The 22,340-nt window shown below is 40.1% G+C and overlaps 2 protein-coding genes across 3 annotated transcripts; both read right to left on the reverse strand.

Moving 5' to 3' along the window:
* Positions 1–2,205: 2,205 nt before the first annotated feature.
* Positions 2,206–15,868, reverse strand: stx3b (syntaxin 3b). The gene is made up of 11 exons (XM_053428880.1): positions 15,473–15,868; positions 8,671–8,745; positions 8,473–8,572; positions 8,073–8,147; positions 7,847–7,917; positions 7,627–7,735; positions 7,459–7,532; positions 6,414–6,548; positions 5,241–5,351; positions 3,808–3,925; positions 2,206–3,440 (listed from the first exon to the last, which is right to left on the reverse strand). The coding sequence occupies exons 1-10, from the start codon at positions 15,500–15,502 to the stop codon at positions 3,842–3,844; spliced, it is 864 nt and encodes a 287-aa protein (XP_053284855.1). The 5' UTR covers positions 15,503–15,868; the 3' UTR covers positions 2,206–3,440; positions 3,808–3,841.
* Positions 15,869–17,819: 1,951 nt separating this feature from the next.
* On the reverse strand, positions 17,820–20,853 carry ran (RAN, member RAS oncogene family). Of its 2 annotated transcripts, none has more exons than XM_053428732.1 (7): positions 20,746–20,853; positions 19,841–19,892; positions 19,642–19,726; positions 18,902–19,027; positions 18,598–18,785; positions 18,328–18,498; positions 17,820–18,203 (listed from the first exon to the last, which is right to left on the reverse strand). In XM_053428732.1, the coding sequence occupies exons 2-7, from the start codon at positions 19,877–19,879 to the stop codon at positions 18,159–18,161; spliced, it is 654 nt and encodes a 217-aa protein (XP_053284707.1). In that variant the 5' UTR covers positions 19,880–19,892; positions 20,746–20,853; the 3' UTR covers positions 17,820–18,158. The 2 variants fall into 2 exon arrangements, with proteins under 2 accessions (XP_053284707.1, XP_053284708.1); XM_053428733.1 differs by having other exon boundaries at positions 20,703–20,805.
* Positions 20,854–22,340: the final 1,487 nt, after the last annotated feature.

Here is a 22,340-nt window from a genome sequence, read left to right on the forward strand (position 1 = left end):
ATAACAGGCTTTACTGGATTGACACACAGCCAGTGAGCGAGTTACACAGAAGACCATTATAACAAGCATTGCAGCAACACAGACTCATACAGATCACACACAACAACAAAATCACACAAGTCATTAAAATAATAATGACATCAAACAATAAAAAAAATACTACTTAATGTGATATATGTATGACCAGAGCTTCATAATTTATATATGTGAAAGATTTGACGTTGGTGGCTTACAAGGCAAGGAAAAGGATCACGTTCATTCTTTTAAAGCATAATAATAATTTTACGTTATTCAAATTTTCTCTAAATAAAATTTACCTTAATTTACCACCAGGGGGCATTAGACTACAACCCCAAACAATTACTCGTCAGGTGGCAGCTTGAGAAAGATCTACACACTTATAACACGTTTTCAAACACTTCATACAGCAAGAAAATCTTTTTAAATCAAATATTAAATACAGAGGTAAGTGTCCAGGACAGATATGGTTAAAAAATTTCAATATACCTTTTTATAACAGATTCAAATAATGTGGAGGGTGGAACTGGGGGCATATCCGGAAATATTATTGTTCTTGGAGACAGCATCTTTCCTAGAAAACAGCAAATAAAGACAAATTTTTGTATTTACATGTAAGTGCAAGTAGAGAATTCATAAAGCTAGAGGCTGATGCAGGTGTTTTACCTGTGAATGAGCGCTCATGAGAAGAAGCTGTAGAGATAGGAGAACCCAACAATCCCAATGATGGCACAGCACAAAGTAATCATCATCTTTTTCTGTAGATTTTAAAAGATGGAAATAAAAAACACAAATTAAACTGCGAGTCATGATTGTTAACACAAAGCAAGACAATAATTTACATGTATGGACGGTTTGAGGAAATGAATCGAGCAAAAAGGAGAAGTGGGTAAGAGTGGTTTTAGGGGTGTCTGTGTGTGTGTGCATGTGTGTGTGTTTGAAAAACCTACCTCCTCTTTAACACTTGTCTTTGAAAGGTTTTACTTTGCAACACAGTGGTTAAAAAATATCCTGTATAGACATGCTGCACCCACAAAAAACATTCACAGAGATCCTCCAGTCATCCAAAAAGAGTAAAAATTCAGTTACATATTTACCTTGTGTCCCTAACAGAGTCAAGCTGGGCAGATGAGCATGACTCTGCAAATGAAGCACTCTTCAAACAGTAGTTAAAAAACATAAAATCTTTAATCACCATTAAAATCATTGGCATTTAAGTTAAAAACAGACTCCAACAGTTTCAGCTGAGCTCTTCCTGCAGCCTGTGCTGAAGAAAAACCCGTTAATAGATGCATTAGGATTGAAAGGTTGTGGACAGAAGCCAGACGGAGCAGACTGCACTGGTGTACAGATCAAGCTGGTGGCCTCTCATTGTCAAGTGTTTCCTTCACAAGCTGAATGAAAAACATCACCCAGGCTCCGTTTGAAGGAGCCTGGGTGAGGAGTGACTGTGTCTCTTCATTGTGGTTGCACTGAAAAACCTTTGATGTGTTCAATGATTAAAACGGATCACCTTGCCTCTTCTCTCTGATGCCTGATATAACCAGTGTATAATACAGTAGTTAATAAGCTGCTTTAACTACCCTATAAAGCTACAGCATGCCCATATGTACACTGTGGTTCAGTAAATTGAAAGTTTGACATGTTCTCTCCACCAAAAATGAGCTAATGAAATGATGATGAACGAACAGAATTGAACTCAACTGCAAATTTATAACATGGAGCTACAGCTAAATCAGTCTTGTACGACAGCCCGGCTGGAAATCCTCCACTAATTGCTAAACATGTATACTTAATCCAGTCATTGACTTTTCAGAAAACATGGGACTGAAACTGGAAAAAACATGCAAATATTTTGCACTTACTGGGTTTGTTGAATTATACGTCTTTATAGTCATACAAGTGAGAGCAGACTCATCTCTTCCCTATAAAAGGCATACAGTTCAACAGCACCACAAACGACAACCTACAACAAGTTCACTAAGTTTAACCGACATGTCAAACTATTTAGCCAAAAACTGACCACAAACTATAACAACCAGGGCTGTCGTATTAGATTGGATTATTGCTGTACCTTATAAACCGAGTTGTAAGTTTGTAGTAGAAATATTATGAGACCTAAAACATTGCAGAAAATGCATCTCACAGTGGTTTCAGAGCCGCCTGCCACTGACACAATACTTCTAGTTAAAATTTCCATTTACACTTCATCCTGTGTGACTTTATTAGCAACACTTCACCAAAACGCATAATAAATACAAAAACTATTTTGGCTCCGCTGGCAAATGAGCCACTTGTGTTATTAGCATTGTCTTTTTACATCATGTGGTTTTAAAACAACATGTTTTTACAGACTGTCTCGTCTGTAAAAGCTCATGCCTTCAAATGTTATAGTGCTACGGTGTTCAGATAAATATTCAAGCAAGGAGTGCATGTTTATGCCGCTAGCCCTTTTCCTTCTTTGCTCGTCTTAGCTCTGCCCAGCCATGAAATGTGTTTCTATAAGCATCATCCTTCACAAATTTAACATTTAAACTAACATGCTCTATAAAACTGAAGAATCTGCTTCATATTCAGGCCAGATATTCATAAAATATAACAATTATATTATTTACATTATCATCTGAGCCTAATCAGAAAAATTAAGTCATATTTTGAAATGTGAAAGTGCTGAAAATCCTCCAAACTAATAAAATACTCATTACAGTAGCAAGCTTTTCGATCACAAATGTGTCGAGGCTCATAAAGGAAAGGCATGAAGACAGTGGAGGTGTTGTGTGTCTCACTGGGACTTAATAAATTTCAGATTGACTAAAACTTCCAGACTGCTTCTTTGGCACCGAATGCTGCACAATGAAATGTTTAGTGATACTACGTATATGCACACATACTCACACATGTATGAGGAACTCAATTGTACGATCAGTTATTTTTCAATTCCCTTTACGCCCACGTGTAGATAGGACAGAGGGAATTTTACCTCACCTCAGTATCAGTCATGTTTCCTCATTTACAGTAGAGCTACCTCAAAACTGTCCAAGCTGCATGAAGGAGTCAAGCAAACCCTCACAATTCAGGTACGATGGTTCGGAAGGGAATGATGAAAGTAATTCAAAAGTCTGAAATATTTTGTTATGCATTTCTTTAAGGTCCTCTTTTTTCCAGCTTTCCAATGTCACATCAAGCCTTCCTCCACTCTTGGTGCAGTTTTAAACTGATGATCTTTGGATGAAATATGATTGTATCCATCTGAGGTGACCAGTATCAAACTTTTCTTTGGTGGGTCAGCTGATGGAGGGAAGGATGGAGTGACGATGAATGAACTGATGATTGGCAGTAACACAGAGGTCCTGCTTTAGTGTGAGGACGATGAGGAGGATGAGAACAACCACAGCACAGACGGCACCAATAACCATCATCCTCTACAGAGAGAGACACAAAGAGAGAGCAGCGTTTAGCGAGGAGCAGCATGGAATCTGAAACTTGCCCACAGACGAAACACCAGCTTAAAACGGTGTGTGACTAACCCACTGTCAGAACTGCTTTGTTTGTTTAGCAGGAACCAGAGGCAAGAGATGCAGAATGGGATAAAAAAAACCACACACACCCAATAACTTCAAAGGCACACAAACACACCTTAATTAAACCCTCTGGATACAGAGGAAAAACACACAGACACCTTCAGGGAGCCGGAGATAAAGAACCTGCAAACCCTTTTCCAAAGTCTTCCTCATACCCACACACACCCAACATGGCACTGCAGGAGTTATCTGCTGCAGAGTTACTCACCCTTAGCTCTCCTCTTACTCAGGTATCATCAGCTTTACTTCAGTCCCACTGACAACCCGATAATGAGAGCTAGTACAGCCAGCAAGATCGCCACAACCACCGCTATTATGATCATTTTCTGTTGGGAACAACCAACACAGCACCATCAGGATCATTCTCAGTGTTGAAACAACATTAATTATACTCTATATACCTATCTGTGATCCTTACTGTAACTATTGCTGTACACTATAAAGTATTAAAACACGTTTTGTGAGGGAAAAAGGGTTTTATCAAGCTTCATTTATTCTCTTTGTTGCTTGGTAACCACCCAAACACTGCGCTTCAATGAAGTCTGATAAACCAGTTTTCACTTGGCACAACAATGTTGACTTTATGGTAATGTCACAGTTCAACAGTTATTTTCCCACATACTGAAGCAGAGAGAACAGCGAACACACTGCGAAACAAACAAAAGAATAAGAACAAGGAGAATAAGGCAGACGTCTTGAGCAAACTGTAAACAGAGACAAAGTTAGGGTTAAAGCTGAAGAGAAAGAACTGGGAGAAAAATAGTTAAATGTAGAACATGTATGTAAGTGTGTGAGTTTGTGTGTGTGTGGACCAAGAGGACAGGAGAGGTGGGGGGGATCATCACACGTAACAAGGTGAAGATCGGGGTCTCGATGGAGATGGGATGGTCGTCATGTCGCTAGGCAGGTTTCCCAAAAGCAATCTTTGATTAAAGCTGTTTACACTTTTAATTGCAATTATATTGGAGTATCAACTATACAGGAGAAAAAGGGCTTGTGCAACAAAGATTCTACCAGAAACATGTGCTTCATTGGCCGACATGCAAGGAACACCTGAATATTATGAATTGTTATGTAAGATAAAACTTGAATCTGACTCAGTCTTAGTCCTGTGGCGTCTATTTCATTTCTCATCCCCTGTATTTAAATTTGTAGATCAGTGATTTCAGGATCATCGACATTCTTCTTTAAAACCATAAAAACAAAGCTTTGACGGTTGCTTTTGGGAAACCGGACTGCTGTTCTGGACCGTAGTCACTCACACGGCGAGCCTCTTGCTGAAACTTTGCTGCTTTCTTAGTGTCGGCTACAGCCCTTTCCACAAAGCCCACTGATTGGTCCATGTTGCTCTCAATCCTTTCAATCATTCCACCCTAACGTGGGTCGCGGGGACGAGAGGTTACGAAAAGTACAAGAAAATAAATATGACAAGTGAGACAGAGGAAGAAAAAGAAAAGAAAAGCACAACGAATGCAACAGTTGCGCACCATTGGTATTGTGGGTGCAGGGTGAGGGAGTGAGAACTGTCCACACAAGCTGTGTCAAACAGTGTAAAAAGTGTTAGTGTGTAGAGAAAGTAAGCAGAAAAAAACAGGAAGAGGCCAGAGCAAGCTGGAGCATCATTTGGCTGAATCACATTACCTTGCGAGCTTTGGTCTGGTACCTTACAGCTTTTTTGGTCTGCTCCTTAGCGACTGTTATGTGGTCCTGTGACTTGGATACATTCTGCTCTATGTTGTCTACTATGTCACCCTGAAAAACACACAACACAAACAGTAAGATACAGAGCAACAACTCAACCAGTAGAACACAAGTAGTAGAGTTGTTTAAAAACACATTTTTCATAAGTTCGAGGTTCATTGAAGAATTTTGGATTGTCCTTAATCTTTTTTTTTATTATTATATTGTGAAAAACACTATTGATATTCACACAGTTTCCATTCTTTAACATTGTGAGATATGTTTTAAAAATCTTCACAATCTCCCTAGGAAATATTTCTTGAATCTTGTTGAGAAAAATCTGGCACATTTAGGGAACTCACATCTCGGAGTTTATCTAATCTTGAATTAATGTACTGTCGGGCCTTTTAGTTCAGTTTGAATAATGACTCCAGTTTTGTTTTAGCTTTTAATGCACGGGTAAATGTCACAGCCAAGTATTCAGAGTGATAATATTGCTCAGTTTCTTTGGAACAAACTTCTTCCAGCAATAAACTTAAAATACAGAATGGTGAAGGTCAAGAGTTGGTTGAGACAGTTTCTCTTGCTGAGAAAACAAGAGTCCAGAAAACCCACCCAACACAAACAGTGCAGTGTTCCTTACCTCAAACAAGCTTTTCCCTCAGAAAGCATGGTGTAAGCAGCAAGAGATATGTTGTTATACTCATGTACACATAAAAACACACAGTTACTGACACGTGTTTATTCTGATGGTAGTGCAAAGTCTGCTCTGTTCTACAATGATGCAGAATTCATACATCTTACTAAAAGCTTTAAAGTGGATTCCATCAGTGTTGGGTGATGAGATGGAGGAGGCAGTGGAAAGAGACAGTAAAGAGATGTATAAGAAATGCATGGAGCTGGAAAAGAGGAAACAGAGACAGACGCAGGTTGATGGTCAGACCACAGAAGTGATGAGAAGAGAAACAAACAGGAAGAAAAATAGTTGAAGACAGTCTGGATTAAACAGAGCTGCAGATAAGAGTCCGGGATCGATGCAAGGAGTGAATAAACGAATGGATTAGGTGTTAGGTTACTGAGGTAACTGATGGGCAGACAATATGATGGGCTGATCAAACGAGTGGAGGAGTGTACCTGGCTCTCCACCAACATGGCAATGTCTACAAACATATCGTGCAGTTCCTTGATGCTGCTTTCCAGACGCACGATGTCTTTGTGTCTGGATTCGATCTCACTCAGGGCTTGTTTAGATATCCCAGAATCCACAATCTGTGGAGAAGAGAGAATATCAAAATCCTATCCTTTTCAATTCACTATAGGGACCATACATTAGTTTTTCTACTAAACCTTTTTATGTTTAACAGAATAAATCTTCCTAAATACGAATCCTAATACAAAGGGACTGTAAGAACCTTACCAAGGTAAAATTACACCAGTTCAATTCTTTCAGTTGTTTTTCTTTTATGAATTCAGTGTCACTACACTTGCTGACTTATAAAGAAGCAAAGTTGGTCAATTTAGAATTTTGGTTTTAGGACTGTAGTAAGAAAACATGGTAATATAAAGGACTGATACTATTTCATCCCAATCTTTCTCTATTCTCCCTTTCTATTTGCATTCATGGTCACATTGGCTGAGGCACGTTTTTTAAAGCCTTTAGCTGCTATCAGATCGGAGAATGTCAAACTACATTGTGTGTCCTTGTGAAAGAAATTCTTCTCAGGTTGTACTGGAAACAACCTTGTGCACAGAGAAGCTTTCTCACTATTTGAAATGTACTTTGCTCTCTTTTTACCAGCGGTTTCATGCAGCTGAAACAAAACAACAAAACACTCTCTGTCATGATGTGTCATCATATTCTTGCAAACCATGTTTGAGCATTTGTTCATACAGCCCACTTCAAAATACGCCGCATTCTTGCCTGAAAAGTTAATGATCCTCGTCTCCTTCTATTTGTTTTTGTTTTTGAGAACACCACTTGGCTGTTATATCTTTGAATGAGGGTCAGAGGGCTCAATAAGGCCCAAAGGAGCAAACTGACTTTGAGCCCAATAGGTTCAAGCACAGCTAATCTTTAACCTGTTGATACAGGCCTTTTGAGTTTTTCCTGAGCCACTGACAACTTGACCGTATGACCAGTGTCAACAACAAAGTGGATATTAAAAGCACACAGTCTTACCCCTGCAGTGAAGACAGCAGAATTCCCACTCTCCAGCATCTCATCCAGCTCGTCATCCGTGGTTTGCTTTCCAGCTAGAAAGGAGAAATGAAATGTGAAGGGTAAATGACAAAGAATACAGTAGGACCATCATGTGACTTTAATGCTGTGTATGTGGGAAACACTCACTGATCTCTAGCTGCCTCTTAATCCGTCCTTTACTCCTCTCCCTGAAGTCCACCTGGGCTTCATTATACTTTGTCATTACCTCCACAAACTTCCTTGACAGCACTGCATGCTGGGAGACAACAGAGAAAATATAATATAGCGTAGCAGTAAGTAAAATATTAAACCTGGGGGGACAACAATTATGTGGAACCAACTGAAAGTTAAGGTGCGCATCATTTACCTGTGATTTACGTATCCGCATGTCAGCTGAGACCCTCTCCTGCTCCTCCGACTCCAGATTCCTCTCGATGGCTGGAAACAAACCAATATACTAATTTATGATCAAGCATTACACAGCACATGTTCTAACTTCACATTTCAATTCACTGTTTCACATTATATCGGAAAAAAACATCAACCATTATTCTGAGATGTGTGTGTGTGGTGTGTGTGTGAAGCAGACTCACTTTTGAGTTTGTTTCTTGCATTGTTGGCCATCTTCTTAATGTCATTAGTGATTGCCTCCAGTTCATCCTGTGTTTCTGAAAAGGAAAAGATACAAGTCAGCGTATTCAGTTAGGATTCTCTGACATTTTCAAATCAGTTAATGACATATCTATATAATATTTCTTTAAGTTATCAATTCAAGTAATCCATTAAGGTTTAATGATGGGGTACCAGAATATTTCTGAGTTTTTCTTAGCAAAAGTAGGACAGAATTCAATTTGGGACACAAACAATTAAATGCAGCTTGTAAATGAAAAACATTACTAAGGGTGAAGGTCTGGGAAGGAAACCATCCTTAATGGGACCCTAAGTGACTACATTTTTAATAAATGTTCGGCTGTAAAGGATGAGATATCTTACTCTGCTCTGAAGTGGGAGCAGAAAGGATGACAGAGAAGAGCTTTTTGACTTCAGCCACGTTGTCATCGATTTTATCAATACTGTTCCTAATGTCCTCGATCTGAAACACAAAAGTTGAATTTAGAAAATTACACAACATATGCCAATTACTAAACAACAGCAACTTGTCCCCTTTAATGCAGTGACAGTAAGAGTCACCTGAGAGAAGAACTCGTCCATGAAGGCTGCGTTGTCCACAGCAATCTCCACGTCTTCGTCATCTTGATCACAAGTCTAAGAGAAGAAAAAGGAAGAGACTGCATCACACTTATACCACTACATCCAGCTGGACACGGAGAGCGTGTGAAGGGTATTTCTCTGAAACGCACAGGATAAATAAAAAGCGTGTCATCAACGCCTCGGGATTAAAGGTTTACCCTGATGTTCATTGTGGTCACCAGGGTAAAAACAGAAAACCTGACAGATGTGTTTCTGTAGAGCAATTTATGACTATTTCTTTTTTTTTATCTTCAATTTGTTTTACTGTTTCTATGTCCCATCTCTGTTCATTAAATTGCCTTATGATTCTGTTATATCTTGTCTGAATGTATTTCTGTTTTATGTCAACTTGTACTCCCTTGTTATTGAAAGCTGCTACACCAACAGCTCAGAACAAACTAGATAAAATATAAGTAAGTACACAAAAATCTATGACCACCTACTCAATAGTCCCAAAAAAGTATTCTCTAAATAAATCAACATTCCTATGATCATCCCAACACAAAGTCTGAATTTTTATAGCCAATACAAACATTTTAAATGAAAAATGATGTTCAAATATACTGTATTAATATCAACTTTCAATTCCACAATTTCTGTCTAAATATACCAAGTGTTTTCCAGATGAGATTTTCTAATCAGGGAAGGAAGCCTACACTGAGCAGCATTTAGACAAGGAGCCACCACAGAAGGCCATTCTAATGTAATGCTTCCTGGTTTTCGCAGCTCTTTACGAATACGTCAACCTTAAACATTGGACTGATCCGAATCAGCCAACACTAAATTCATCAGAGAGCTTCCCTCTGCTGAAGTCATAAAAGCATCACAGGGCACAGTGGGTACACACAGAGCTCAGCCCGGCTGGGGAATATTTACATGGTGAGGGACGAGGGCCAGGCTCCAGGAACTCAACCTGTTTTCAACTGACTTCAAGAAACCACAGCTCAGTTGCAGTGTAAACAGACATCATCGGGCCGTGCTGTGACGGAGTTAGAGGGTGGGGAGTAGGAAGTAAAGCTTCATGTGTTCCTTCCCGTTTGATTACTTATGCATTTAAAGTCAAACATGTGTACACTAAACACCCGATTAGCTTGGGCTTTGCCACTACACCCTTAACACTCGTGTTTCTGTCTAGCATGGAAGACACTCGGTGGTGTCCCTCCTTTTAATCAGTACAAAGCATTCAACATGTTAAACCAACCTGTGAACTTCTCCACGCTCTCATATCACCTGACTTAGTTTCCATCTCTAAACTGGAAATCTCAGTACAACACTTCAAAATATGGTTTAAGTCGCAGCATTCCTGTTTCTCACTGGGTTACACAATGCACAGTACAATGTTTTTAAATTAACTTGTTGAATCACTGTTGGTCGGCTGACGATTACTGGGCATTGATTTAGGGCTGCAATGACTACTCTATCAAATGATTGTTTAGTTTATAAAATATAAACTAAGTAGAGCACATTCCTACACCAAGGCCAAACAGTCCCCTGAAATTAAATTAAGCTGCACTAAATTGCACACATTTAAAGATAATACTTCCCTATACATGCCTGATTACTTTCTTTAAGAATTATTCAACGCTAAACAAAGAGGGGGGGGGGGGGGGGATCATGGTGCTGTGACCTGCTTCGGACATGCACCAAAATGTATTGAGTTCTATCATGGGTCATTCCCCACCCCTCCACAAAATGTCATGGAAATTGGTAGAGTAGTTCTTGTGTATTCCTGCTTACTAATAAAGGCAGACGAAATATTTTACTTCGTGGTGATTACATCAAGGCTACATCAATGTTTCCAGTTAGCTTAGGACTTACAGTCTAATCCTGTAAGATATTCAATTTACTGTAACATGTAAAAAAAATAAAGTGTCCTATTTATGAAGCTGTAACTATATTTTATGAAGAAAAAAACGTGTTTAAACAAAACTGCCAAACATTCGATAGCTCCAGCTTCTCAAATATAAGCTTTTCTATTTGATAGGACAGTTTTTTCAGTCAAATAAAACAATGAATGTTTCACCTTGACCTTTAGAAATCACAAGTACTCTATTAAAATGTTGAGAAATTGAATTAATAAACAGTCTGCAAATAATGTCACTGCTCTCTGTGCAAAAACCTTTACTACAACTGTTAAAATGCAGACTTTTAGTTTGTCTTTAACCTTCTGCCCCTCATCTACAATTTGACTTGCAAATGCAGCCTGGGACCATTTGTTTCAGCCTGCTGTAACTAACAACACATGGGAACAGAGACTTCCCCGGACACGCACACAGGTCACGCTGCTTGTTTTTGAACCTCTGGCCAATACATTATGCTCCCTCACACAGCCTTATGCAGCAGCAAGATAAGAGCAAGCGTTCGTTTCCTTCCAGTGTCTCTCATTCAGCAAAAATAAGAGGAAAGACACCAACACACCCACACATCCACACACCAACACACACATACAGACGCAGGTTCTTTCATGTAAGCTGGCTGATACTGACTGTAACCATCAGAGGCAGTGACTTTGTCGAAGTCATCAAGAAAACATTTACAACAATTTTTGTTAAACTCACTCACTGGTCTTATGACTCAACTTGGAAGCACCTGTTCTGGTTCGAAGATTAAAAGATAAATTCAGGGACTTGAGCCGAACACACAACCTCACACATGCTTATTCTTTTGGATCAAAAAATGTAATCATTACTAAGTAACCTTGTACTGTTTCCTAACACTGAATGGGGGTGGGTGGTTAGCTGTGTAATGCAGTTTAACCTTTCATGACTAGTTGTGCTTGTTAACTGTGCGATCGTGAGATATGTAATGTTCGCAAGGTTTTTTTGCAAACTGACAAGTATTTTACAGCGTTTGTGCAATAATGTCTGATGCAAAGGGGAAAGAAACACACTCACTATCACTGTGCCATATATAAATATATAAATTGTGAACAAACTAGGTTTAATTCCACTTTAAGCAGCTGTGCCAAAATGTTAATTCACAGTCAACCGTCCAGAAGCAAATTAGATTCTCTAGTTTTTTCGTTTACTAAATCAACACAAACACTATAATCTCATGCTTAGTTACAGCTTGTGTAATCATGAAAACATTAAAAAACACAACCAGGATAACATTTGGACGACTTGGCATCATGTTAGAAAATACGACACATGCTGCACGTGAAGGACAGAAATGTGACCCCGGATACAGGCTCATTGCTTTTATACAAAACATTTAATGACATTTATCCTGCAGACAAAGCACCATATGTCAGGTTGCATAATTCCTCTCAACAAGGCAATGACTGAGCCGAGGTTTTACTCTGCGGCAGATAGATTCAACTAGCATCAGCTTTACAAATACAGATGGTCATAAAACTGACTGGCTCTCTTTACACACAATGTCATCTGACCTCCAATCAGATGACAGCTTTAGGATTCAGGAAAGTCTGATCAAATGGGACACTACATAAAGAGGGATCTTACCAATGGAAAGACACATACACAAGTACAATGGCAGAGCTCATTTGGGTTGGCCTTTACACCCCCGCAATAAAATTAACTTCAGCATACACACACAAACTATAAGCATCAGAGCAAATGTATAATAAAAATGGAGTGACCTCTTTGACTCATTATCATGCACAAAACTCAATAAACACAGGGCCAACCCTCTGGCTCACTTATCTTTCCTGTGATTCCGTCATCTAAAGGAAACAGAGCTGATAAAATGGCAGACTTTGTCACTGGGGATCATAAAGGACGAAACAGTAGCATAACACATTCAACAGGATAAAATACAGGGCAAAATTATGTTTACACTAGTCGAGCGGCAATAGTTTGTTAATGAATCTATCGGACAATTGAAAGAAAAGTTGTGTAGACGTTGTGAAGCCGTGTGGGAGTTGGTGTTTTCACCACCATTACAGTGTGTGTTTTGCTGGGAGAGCCCCAGCAACTAGACATGCAGCAAACGGAAATGAATAATCGTGATCCATTAAGAGTGACTAATACAGTGGAAGGAAAAAACTGCTTACTGGCAAACTGGCTAAACAGTGTGTTTTTTCTTGGAGATACTTCATTTATTCTGGAGGATATAGCAGAGCAGGAAAAAGCCAGTGGTAAAGCAGGTCTGACGCAATTAAAAGGCGACCTGTAGTGTCACACAAAATTGTGCTTTGCATTTTACAGACTCAACTAGGAAAAGAGCCATTCAGCAGGTTAAATAATTATTTTTTAGGTGCACCTCCGTGCACTACACTGTCCCACAGGACGGTTTAGAGAGTGAGCCACCAGCTATTAGCAGCAGCAGGAGAGGGACCTGAGGTCGGATTTACAGCGGCCTGGTGACAGAAGCCAAAATACTCTCATCAGGACTTGTGTTAATGCAATGCTGAAATCTGACAAGGGATTTAAAAAAGTGCAGGTGCCACAGTAAAAACCACGATTGTGCCGGTAGAAATTCCCCCATTCAGTGTGCTGGTATTGGAGCCATATCGCCGAGGAAAGTCACACAGCAGGGAGGGTAAGGCTTTGACTGAAAGTACATTTGAAAATAGCCGAAAGGATGAAGAACACCGAGCTGTCACATGGACATCAGCCTTTAGACTAACTGCAAGTTAAGATTGTATTCATCGATTCTATTTTGGCCATAGACAGTAAAGAAGACAGACGACGCATCTCTTCTTCCTCCGAGTATACAGAAATGTCGTAATAGCTCGGATATGAAAGCTGCCATCTTGCGCATTTGGAGCCAGAGTCTGTGCTGATGTAATCGGGGGATGGAGCCGTGGTATCTGGGTCTTGCCAACACATATGCTCAACAAATATCAATTCAGCCTCAGCTGTTAATTAATGACGTTTCCGCCCATTTTTACAGCATCAAATAACTACTTAAAACCAAACTTCAACAAACATAAGGCTGAAGAACTATCTAAAATGACAGAAACATTTACTTGATGTGTTTGTTTCCCTCATGTCCCATCCAACATGAAGGAGGATGGATTTACAATCAATACTGCAGCCAACCACCAGATAACTTCAGTTTTCATCAAAAGGAGACACTTTTGCATTTTTTCAATAAAAATATTTACCCAATATATTTTTGTAGTTGGAGCTTTACTCAAGTCTTTTGAGAGTTGTCCAGCTAACTTGTAACTAACTAGAGATTTTGATGTTTTTGTTTAAAATGGTCTGAGCAGCCAGCCATATCATAACGTGACTAAACGACTTCCAGCGTGAGCTGTCTCAAAGAGCCAAAGCTCAGGTTAAGCTCCTGGCTTCATGTTGCTTCTCTTTCCCAAGCTTCTCCAGGACTAAGGTATGTCAGGTGACATGATCACGCTGGTGGCATGAGCCCACATTCACAGGAATACATGCCCCCACCCAAACCACACAATTTACAGCCTCAATTCGGGGGAGAATAACAAAAAGTTAACTGAGGAATGCATCCTGGATAGTGTAGGGGTGGAAGCAGTGATATTTGACTTTCCAGGTGTTAACATAGCCTCCCAACAAATAACTGACCTACTTCATTTGCTATCTGCACTTCTTTGCCCTGAAAAGAAGCCAACTGTGTGAGATACAGACGCCTGGAAGGGGGGGGCAAATATTTGGCCAGGAGTAGCTATGGCAACACATCCCGACTTGGGTTACAAAAGGATCAAGGCCCCCCCCCCCCCCCCCCCCCTGCAAGTGTATTTACTGTCATTAACTTGGTTTTGAATAGAGAAAAGGTGATTAAAATGGAAACCTCTGTTGCCAGTGATGACTCTGTTTAATAATCGTAATAATCTGACTCTGATGACTTGAGACATGGGAATGGATTGTTTGGGCCTTTGAACTCAGATACAATCAACCCGAACATTAGATCCCGTATCCATTTGACAACTTTCTACTAAGTCTATCCTTTTTTTATCTTTTTCTTAAGAATGTGAGAGTTCTAGTAAGAGTCATTCTAGTATTTTCAATGGTTTAACGTATTCCTAGCACTGGGGGGGACTACAGTTGTAAAGAATGACTGTTCCATTGTAACTATGCTTCTGTTACCGTTCTGTTTTCTTTTTTAGATAATCACTTTGTCTATGAAATCATATTACAGTTCTAAAAAAAAGAATTTGTGTGACCATCAGCTCACAACCATGATGTCTAATTTCCATTGACATATAACAACCAACCCACCACATATGAGAAGCTGAAATGATCATATTTGTACGCACATGTCTACATCATGTTAGGAAGCGATGGTTATCAGAGCAGCAGCTTAAATATGCAATGTAAAGAAGATAATAAGCAACAGTTTAGATCACATCTTAATTTAATAGTTTACACAAGTGAAGCACAATGTAGCTGGGTGTTGAAAGGTGAAACCTAATTTAAGTTTCTCATTATTAACATTATTATCGTTTATAATTATTATTATATCCAACCACACAACATGGCTGCATGTAAAAGAAACTGGAAATGATGTTTAAACAGATGACTCTCTTTACAACCTGCATTTTACTACACACATCAGGAGTTATGTCATCACAGGGTAGGCTGTTGGCTCCAATGGACAAAATTGTGTATTTATCCAAAAGGTTTGATTAAAAAGTGAATTGGAAATGGGGGAGGGGGGGGGGGGCTTTTATTAATCTGAATTGATCCTCTCTTTTTTTCTTCCATAATGTGTTTTTCAACGCGTTCAAAGAAACGACCCATGAAGAGGAAGAGACCGAGACGGACACTTGAAGCCAACCTGACATTTCCCGGACATCACTCACCGCTTTAAGTTGCTCCAGTCGGTCCTTCATCTTTCCGATGGTCGATTCAACACGTTTCTAACCGAGCGGATGAAAACAGGGTTGAAAAGCTAGTCCCGGTGCGTGGACTCCTCCACCAGCTGCTGGGCTCGCTGTCCGTCACAAACCCTCCGCCACTGAGAAACAACATGAAACTCCGCTAAACTCCCGAGTCTGAGGAGGACAACACTCTTTTTCCCGGCGACAACAACCTTCCCGTCGTTTTTTTCCATACAATATGGCTGCTGGGTTTAAACCCGGTGTTTTCTCGTCGCTAAATCTCCTCGGGCCGCGGATTAAAACAACAGTTGTGTGCAGCAGTTTAATCTGTGTCTCTCCGCGCTGGACTGTAATCATACTAAAACGCACTTCTCCGTCTCACGCATGCGCGCTGCGAGCCCCGTTCACCGGGGAGGAGGCCACGCCCTGAACCACCTGCAGCAGGGTGATGCGTTCAGGTGAATAACACAGACTTGACACACCTCACCGCCTGAATGAAGGCTTTCGTCTGTAAAGCAGTGTGTAGGATTTATGTGAGAGGATGATAGACTGTAGAGGATCTATTGGCAGAAACTGAATATGAAATAATCCTGAAAAAGTGTATTTCATCTAAACAGTACAAATAATTGCTTTCTCTACCCTAGAATGGGCCCTTTATATTTAAATACTGCCACCACGTTGTTTGCAGTAGTCCGAACTGGACAAACTAAACACCTTTTGAGTGTTTATGACAACTGAAGGTTCCCTCTCATGTTTGGAAGGGGAGGATGAGGTGAGGGGTGTTCAGCTGCAACATGAAACGTCTCCACTAGATTTCACTAAATTCTATATACACTGAACCTTTAAATAGACTGTTTTAAATTAAACTGGCCGCAGAGAACTTCCATATACATGTACATAAAGAGATGGTAAGGTGAAACGACAAGGAAACATGGTAGAATCTCCTCGTGATCACTAAAAGATTCAAGAATATTTTTGTCTTTGAAGAAACACAAGGTACATGAGAGGGAAGGAAACTAGTGAGGTTGACAGCAATGAAATGGAACGACAGAATCTAAAACCAAAGCAGATGCAGCAAATAAATGCAATGATATAAAAAAAAAACATAGCATGTTGCCTTATATTGCTAATTGATCAAAACAATAAGCACTTCTAATAATATTCAAAGTTACTTAACAGAATTTCCAACACAAAGCAGATAAAAGTAATTTATAATAAGCCTATTTAAGTTTTTGAAACATTACATTTTTGAGCAGTTCAAATAATGAAAACCTTGATGCCTTAATGGTGATAAAGTACAATTTCTCCTTTCCACTGCTAACTGTGGAGTTGATGGATACCACAATTATCATTTTGTATGACCATTACAGTTTGTGTCTCAGATTCCTTGAGTTTATTAGAAACTTTCTCCTTGCTGTTCTTACAATAATGAAAGCCTTATTGTAGCTAATGACGATTACATATCAAACCATGTCTGATTGATGAGAAGGCATGCATGTGTAAATGGTTGACTACGTGCTAAACGTCATTTCTAAAGAGGGCTGACGTCATGGTGAACGAGGCCTCAAACTATGAGCTAATGCCAACGTGAGTAATGAGATTGAAAGAACATGAGTGACCCCTGGTGGACATCAGTGTATTTAGCAGGTAAGACGTGTCCCTTACTTAGAATAGTGACTTTGCAAGGTTTCATTTGGCAGTTACTGAAAGCACTCATTCTTTTAAGACTTATCTGAAATTCATTAATCTAATTTGTTTGTTTAAGTCTGTCTTCTGCAGCCCCCACAAGAGGCAGATGTTCAGCTCCCCTCCAACAAAAGAGGACATGACTTGCAAAAATATCAAGTTCTGTGCATAGGGATTCATAAGTGTCATGCACTTGGGAAACTAGCAGGGGGAAAAAAAATTATTTTCAAGAATAATACTGCTCTAAACCTTCTCACTAAATCACATTTCCGCTACTCTGCATAAGCTCCTTTTGATTATCAATGTTTTCATCCTACTTGCAATTACTGACCCTGTCCAGTCCCCTACCACTGTGAAAACTACTGCCAGAATCAAGCCAATACCTTAAATATTGAGTTATGTCGTACCATTATTTAAGTTAGTGAGGACTATGTAGAAAGTCACACGATTCAAAAGTACAAATAAACTTTACAATTCCATTTGACTGCTTCTGAACTTCCTGCTTAAAGGTCACACTTTAATAAGGGGCCAAAACATCTTTACAAAAAGGGGTTTAATGGTACGACCTAAACTCACAAAGTATCACATTAGCTTCAGCAACACTGTTATCCAGAGGTTAAAACAAATAAACAAAAAGGACATGTCATATTGAGAATGTTTTTATTCAAAGTTTACTCCCCATAGCATTTCCAATACACCATACAACAGCATTCTGTGGGCTGGTTAAGTGCAGTGGAGGGTGCTCGACGATGAAGAGTAGCACGTTACCATGCCAATGACAACACTAGGGTGGGGTGTGTCTTATACAGTGAAATTAGAAGCACAACTTTTCCACCTAGTTATCTTTCTTAGTTTTAAAACAAACAGAAAAAATTCAAAAATAAAAAAAATCTGAAAAGGGATTTTACAGTAGGGGGGGGGTCAAGACTCCAACAACTTCCTGTCCATAGCTAGGAGGGAGAGGGACAATTTGGGTAACAGGTTAGAGGTCATCTTCGTCATCTGGCAATGCTGTTTCTGATGCAACCTGATGAGAAGATGGAGATTACAAGTTATTAATGAGTTTGAGTAATTGGCCCAGACCTAGAAGCTGCTGGATTGGAATTACAACATACAGTCAAACAGACATGGAACCTGCGTGTTTTACTCACTTGAAGCTCATGCTCGTACTTCGCAGCTAATGTTGGGTCCATGTGAACCTCTGGAGGAGCGAGGGCAGGCATGGCCACAAATTCCAGGTTGGGATCACCGATCAACTTCCTTGCTAGCCACAGGAAAGGTTTCTCGAAGTTGTAGTTACTCTTGGCCGAAATGTCGTAGTACTGGAGGAAGAACAGTGTGCAACCAGACGATTGTTAAAAAGAATACACGAATTATTTTACATTCTTCACTGACTGGAGTAGGCACGAGGGTTGACATACCTGCAGGTTCTTCTTGCGGTGAAACACGATGCTCTTGGCTTTGACTTTCCTGTCTTTTATGTCAACCTTGTTGCCACAAAGGACGATGGGAATGTTCTCACATACACGGACCAAGTCACGATGCCAGTTAGGCACGTTCTTATAAGTGACTCGAGAGGTGACGTCAAACATGATGATAGCGCACTGAGCTGTGGAAGTAAGAGAAGATTTATCTCACCATTCCCACATTTTAACATATAGTCATTGTAGAGAAAGTTCAAGGTTTAATGACTGTAACAGCACATTGTAGGATTGATCCACACACCTTGGATGTAGTATCCATCTCTCAGGCCTCCGAACTTCTCTTGACCAGCTGTGTCCCACACATTGTACTTGATTGCTCCTCTGTTGGTGTGGAACATCAGTGGGTGCACCTCTACTCCCAGAGTAGCTGGAATATTAGGCATAATATTAGGCATAAAAAGGTGAGTATGTGAAACATAAAAAAAGGTATATATATATATATATATATAACAAGATGGGCCAAGGAAGGAGCAACACAAATGGGGGGGGGGGTGTTCAGTTTAAAGAAACTGGCAGTTGCGTGGATGTGAATTGTATTGGTTTATTAGCACATAAGGCATATCCACCTGGAGGAAAGGCACCCATTAACTTTAGATTGATTGTCCTAATCAAACAGGTTCTGCATAACACAGACCAACAACAAAAGTAAAATCCTGGAAGTTGCAATTAAGGCCCAACCCATAATCATTTAAAAAAAAAAACGTATGTATACAAACAAAATCTGTATCAACAAATTTGTTTAAGTCAATTTGTAAGTGCTTTCTGGTGGACAAATCACGTAATGGGGTTACTTTCTAAATAACATAAAACCTAGTAAAGCATTTCTGTACAATATGTTGTCAAGTCAGCCCCAGACATACGTGTGAACCCAGGGCCTGCTGACTGCTTGCTTAGCCCCTGCTGTCGGTTGGTGAAACGTCTTTTTGCTCGTTATCTGTCCCAAACTGACGTGTCACTCTCTCTACACATCAAGATACTCACCGACATATTTCTTCTCAAACTCTCCTGTGATGTGTCTCTTCACAAAAGTTGTTTTCCCGGTGCCTCCATCTCCAACTAACACGAGCTGAGGGGGGAGAATGGTACAACTGGTTGGTACTGGTTCCGCACTGCTGGCGCACATACCGCCATTATCTTTTGGTCAATTTACATCATTTACTAGATCATTTCAGAAACTTACCTTGAACACCGCCACACACTGAGCCATTGAGTCCGCCATGGTTACTCTTTATCTGGTTGAACAAGACAAGGCGGGACGGTTAGAACGTATTTCATCATCCAGTTAACGTTGAGCTAACGCTGTTAGCAGCTACGTGGTTAGCTATTAACAATACATAAGTGAACTATAAGGCAACAGTATGTGTAATAGTTCGGGTCTAGTGACGCTTTGAGCGGCTAAATGCTACAAGCAGCAGCCTGGTGCTTGGTAGCGATAGAAGCTTCTAGCATTTCCTATGCAAGCTACCGCCAAACACATTGCGTATCAGTTATGCTAACAGCTGAATAAGAAAGGTGTAAATCACATACGCTTTCCCCTACGAGGAAGTTTTGAATGAAAGCTCGTCTATCAAGCCTATGAGTCCGTATTCTAGATCTAGCCGTTACCCGCTGGTTAGCAGCCGTTGGTTTGAGTGCGCCATACCAACGGCTAGCGCACTTTTTCTTGTTCGCTTGAAACAATCGACCCGGGAGACCGCACCGTGTTCCCCGCTGCTTCCGCCCCCAACCAGAGGCTAACACCACTAACAGGGCCGGCGACAGGCTCCTCATTAAGTCACTAATAATAAATATAGTTGATAAGATGAATGAAGAGGCTCTCAGGAACAAAGCGATGAGGGCTACTAGCCGATTAGCCAGCACGGCATGGAAGCCATTCACTTAGCTAACAGGCTACATTAGCTACAAGGGGGGAAAAATCCAGTGGCCTTGTCTGGCAGAGGCTTCTTCACGTGGCTACACATAAACCACCAAACGGAGCAGAAACCCTATCGTCGGGTCTGCGGTAGGTTTTAAACAGACTTTCCTCAAACACACAAACTTACAGTCAAAGTCGGGCCGCGATGGGAGAAGGAAACAGAGACTCACCGGTGCTGTTGCGAGGAGAGAAAAGAGTAAATGGCCGCGTTCGCGGGAGATTCAGCGTGGACTAGGAGGCAGTTTCCGCCCTTATCACGTGACAACCCCGGCGCTCAAATAAAAAAAACCTCTGCGTGAGACCATAGACCAGAGAGTGCGTAATATAGCCACAGTCTGTGTGATGAGTGCGACACATCGTGGAAAATCACCCAGCACGAGTCTGCCTGTGTGAGCCAGAGCAGTTCATTTAAAGCCCTGAGATCCAGCTTCTGTGCAGTCTGTGTTTACTGCTCCTATTGTATCATTTACAACCACCAAGCTGCAGTATTAAGACATAACAGCTAATGGTTGTCAATATGTCCGTAAACTAAATAAATAATGCATTGGTCTAGATATCAGAAACAATGTTAACCATACGTTCAATTAAAATTGATTAATCCAATCAATTTACCAACTATATTGAACGTCCTATCACATCCTATAGAGTAAGTGAAATAAGTTAACACACACCAACAAGCAACAGCCAGACAGTATTATTTGAATTAAATATTGATGATTGGTGTTTATTCCCTCAGTTGAGTTTTATTTGATTGCTTGGTCTCTTTAGCTCTAATTAATATTAAACTGTGGTTATGCTATGTCATTGACATTACAGAATTAATTCAATTAGCACTCATAGCAGAATCCACCACCAAGGCCCAAACTGTTTATGTAACCACATTAAAATTGACTAGATCCAGACTTCATTAGGATCGCACATATTCATTAATATCAGTCGCCTAAACACACAGTTCACATTCTGAAACAACTTGTTTCCTTTGAGCAACAAAACCAAAAATGTCCACAAAATACACCGGATGTAATAAAAAACTATGAAAAGCAGCGACTCCTCACATATTATAAGCTGGATCCAGATGTTTTGAACAATCGATTAAATAGCAAACATATTGGCATTTACTAATCTATCACTCGACCAACTGTTTAAGCACCAGCTATAATACAACAGACAGTTAATGTTTAAAAACAGGATTTACTTCTCTCACTTTCCTAAATAGCGTCAGCAACATACATACATATATTTTCAGAAATGTCCAACCTATTAAATAAGATGAACCTTGATTTCTTAAAGTGCAGTAGAAGATAGTCTATAACAAGCATGTGCATAGGTTACATGGGTTACAGTTTATGATATCAACTTCAGAAGATACACAAATGTAGTTTGAGGGAGGTTGAAGCTCCAACACCGAATTTATAGCCATTTTGTGTGTCATGGCGAGTTGATGAACTTTGACGCCACGTCACAGTAATCTTATGTCTACATTATCAATGTCGCCACAGGGGGTGCTGAGATTTTAAGTCACGATTTCTGTGTAGATGTCATCAAGCCGGGACTCTTGCCCAAACGGCAACTTAATGCAAAATGTTTGTTTGTCTGATAATCCTGTGTATAGATTTTTGTGAAGATCGGTCAATGTGAACGCGTTCCAGGGGTCTCTGGGGCGCCATTGAGACATATAGGGCCTCACTGTCTCCTACAGTTCGGTGCCCGGGCCCTTAAAATGCAATATCAACAAGAATTGAATTGTGCGTTTTTATGTTTTTTC

Source organism: Pleuronectes platessa, chromosome 8, assembly GCF_947347685.1.
Source record: "Pleuronectes platessa chromosome 8, fPlePla1.1, whole genome shotgun sequence".
In the NCBI taxonomy this organism is placed as follows: domain Eukaryota; kingdom Metazoa; phylum Chordata; class Actinopteri; order Pleuronectiformes; family Pleuronectidae; genus Pleuronectes; species Pleuronectes platessa.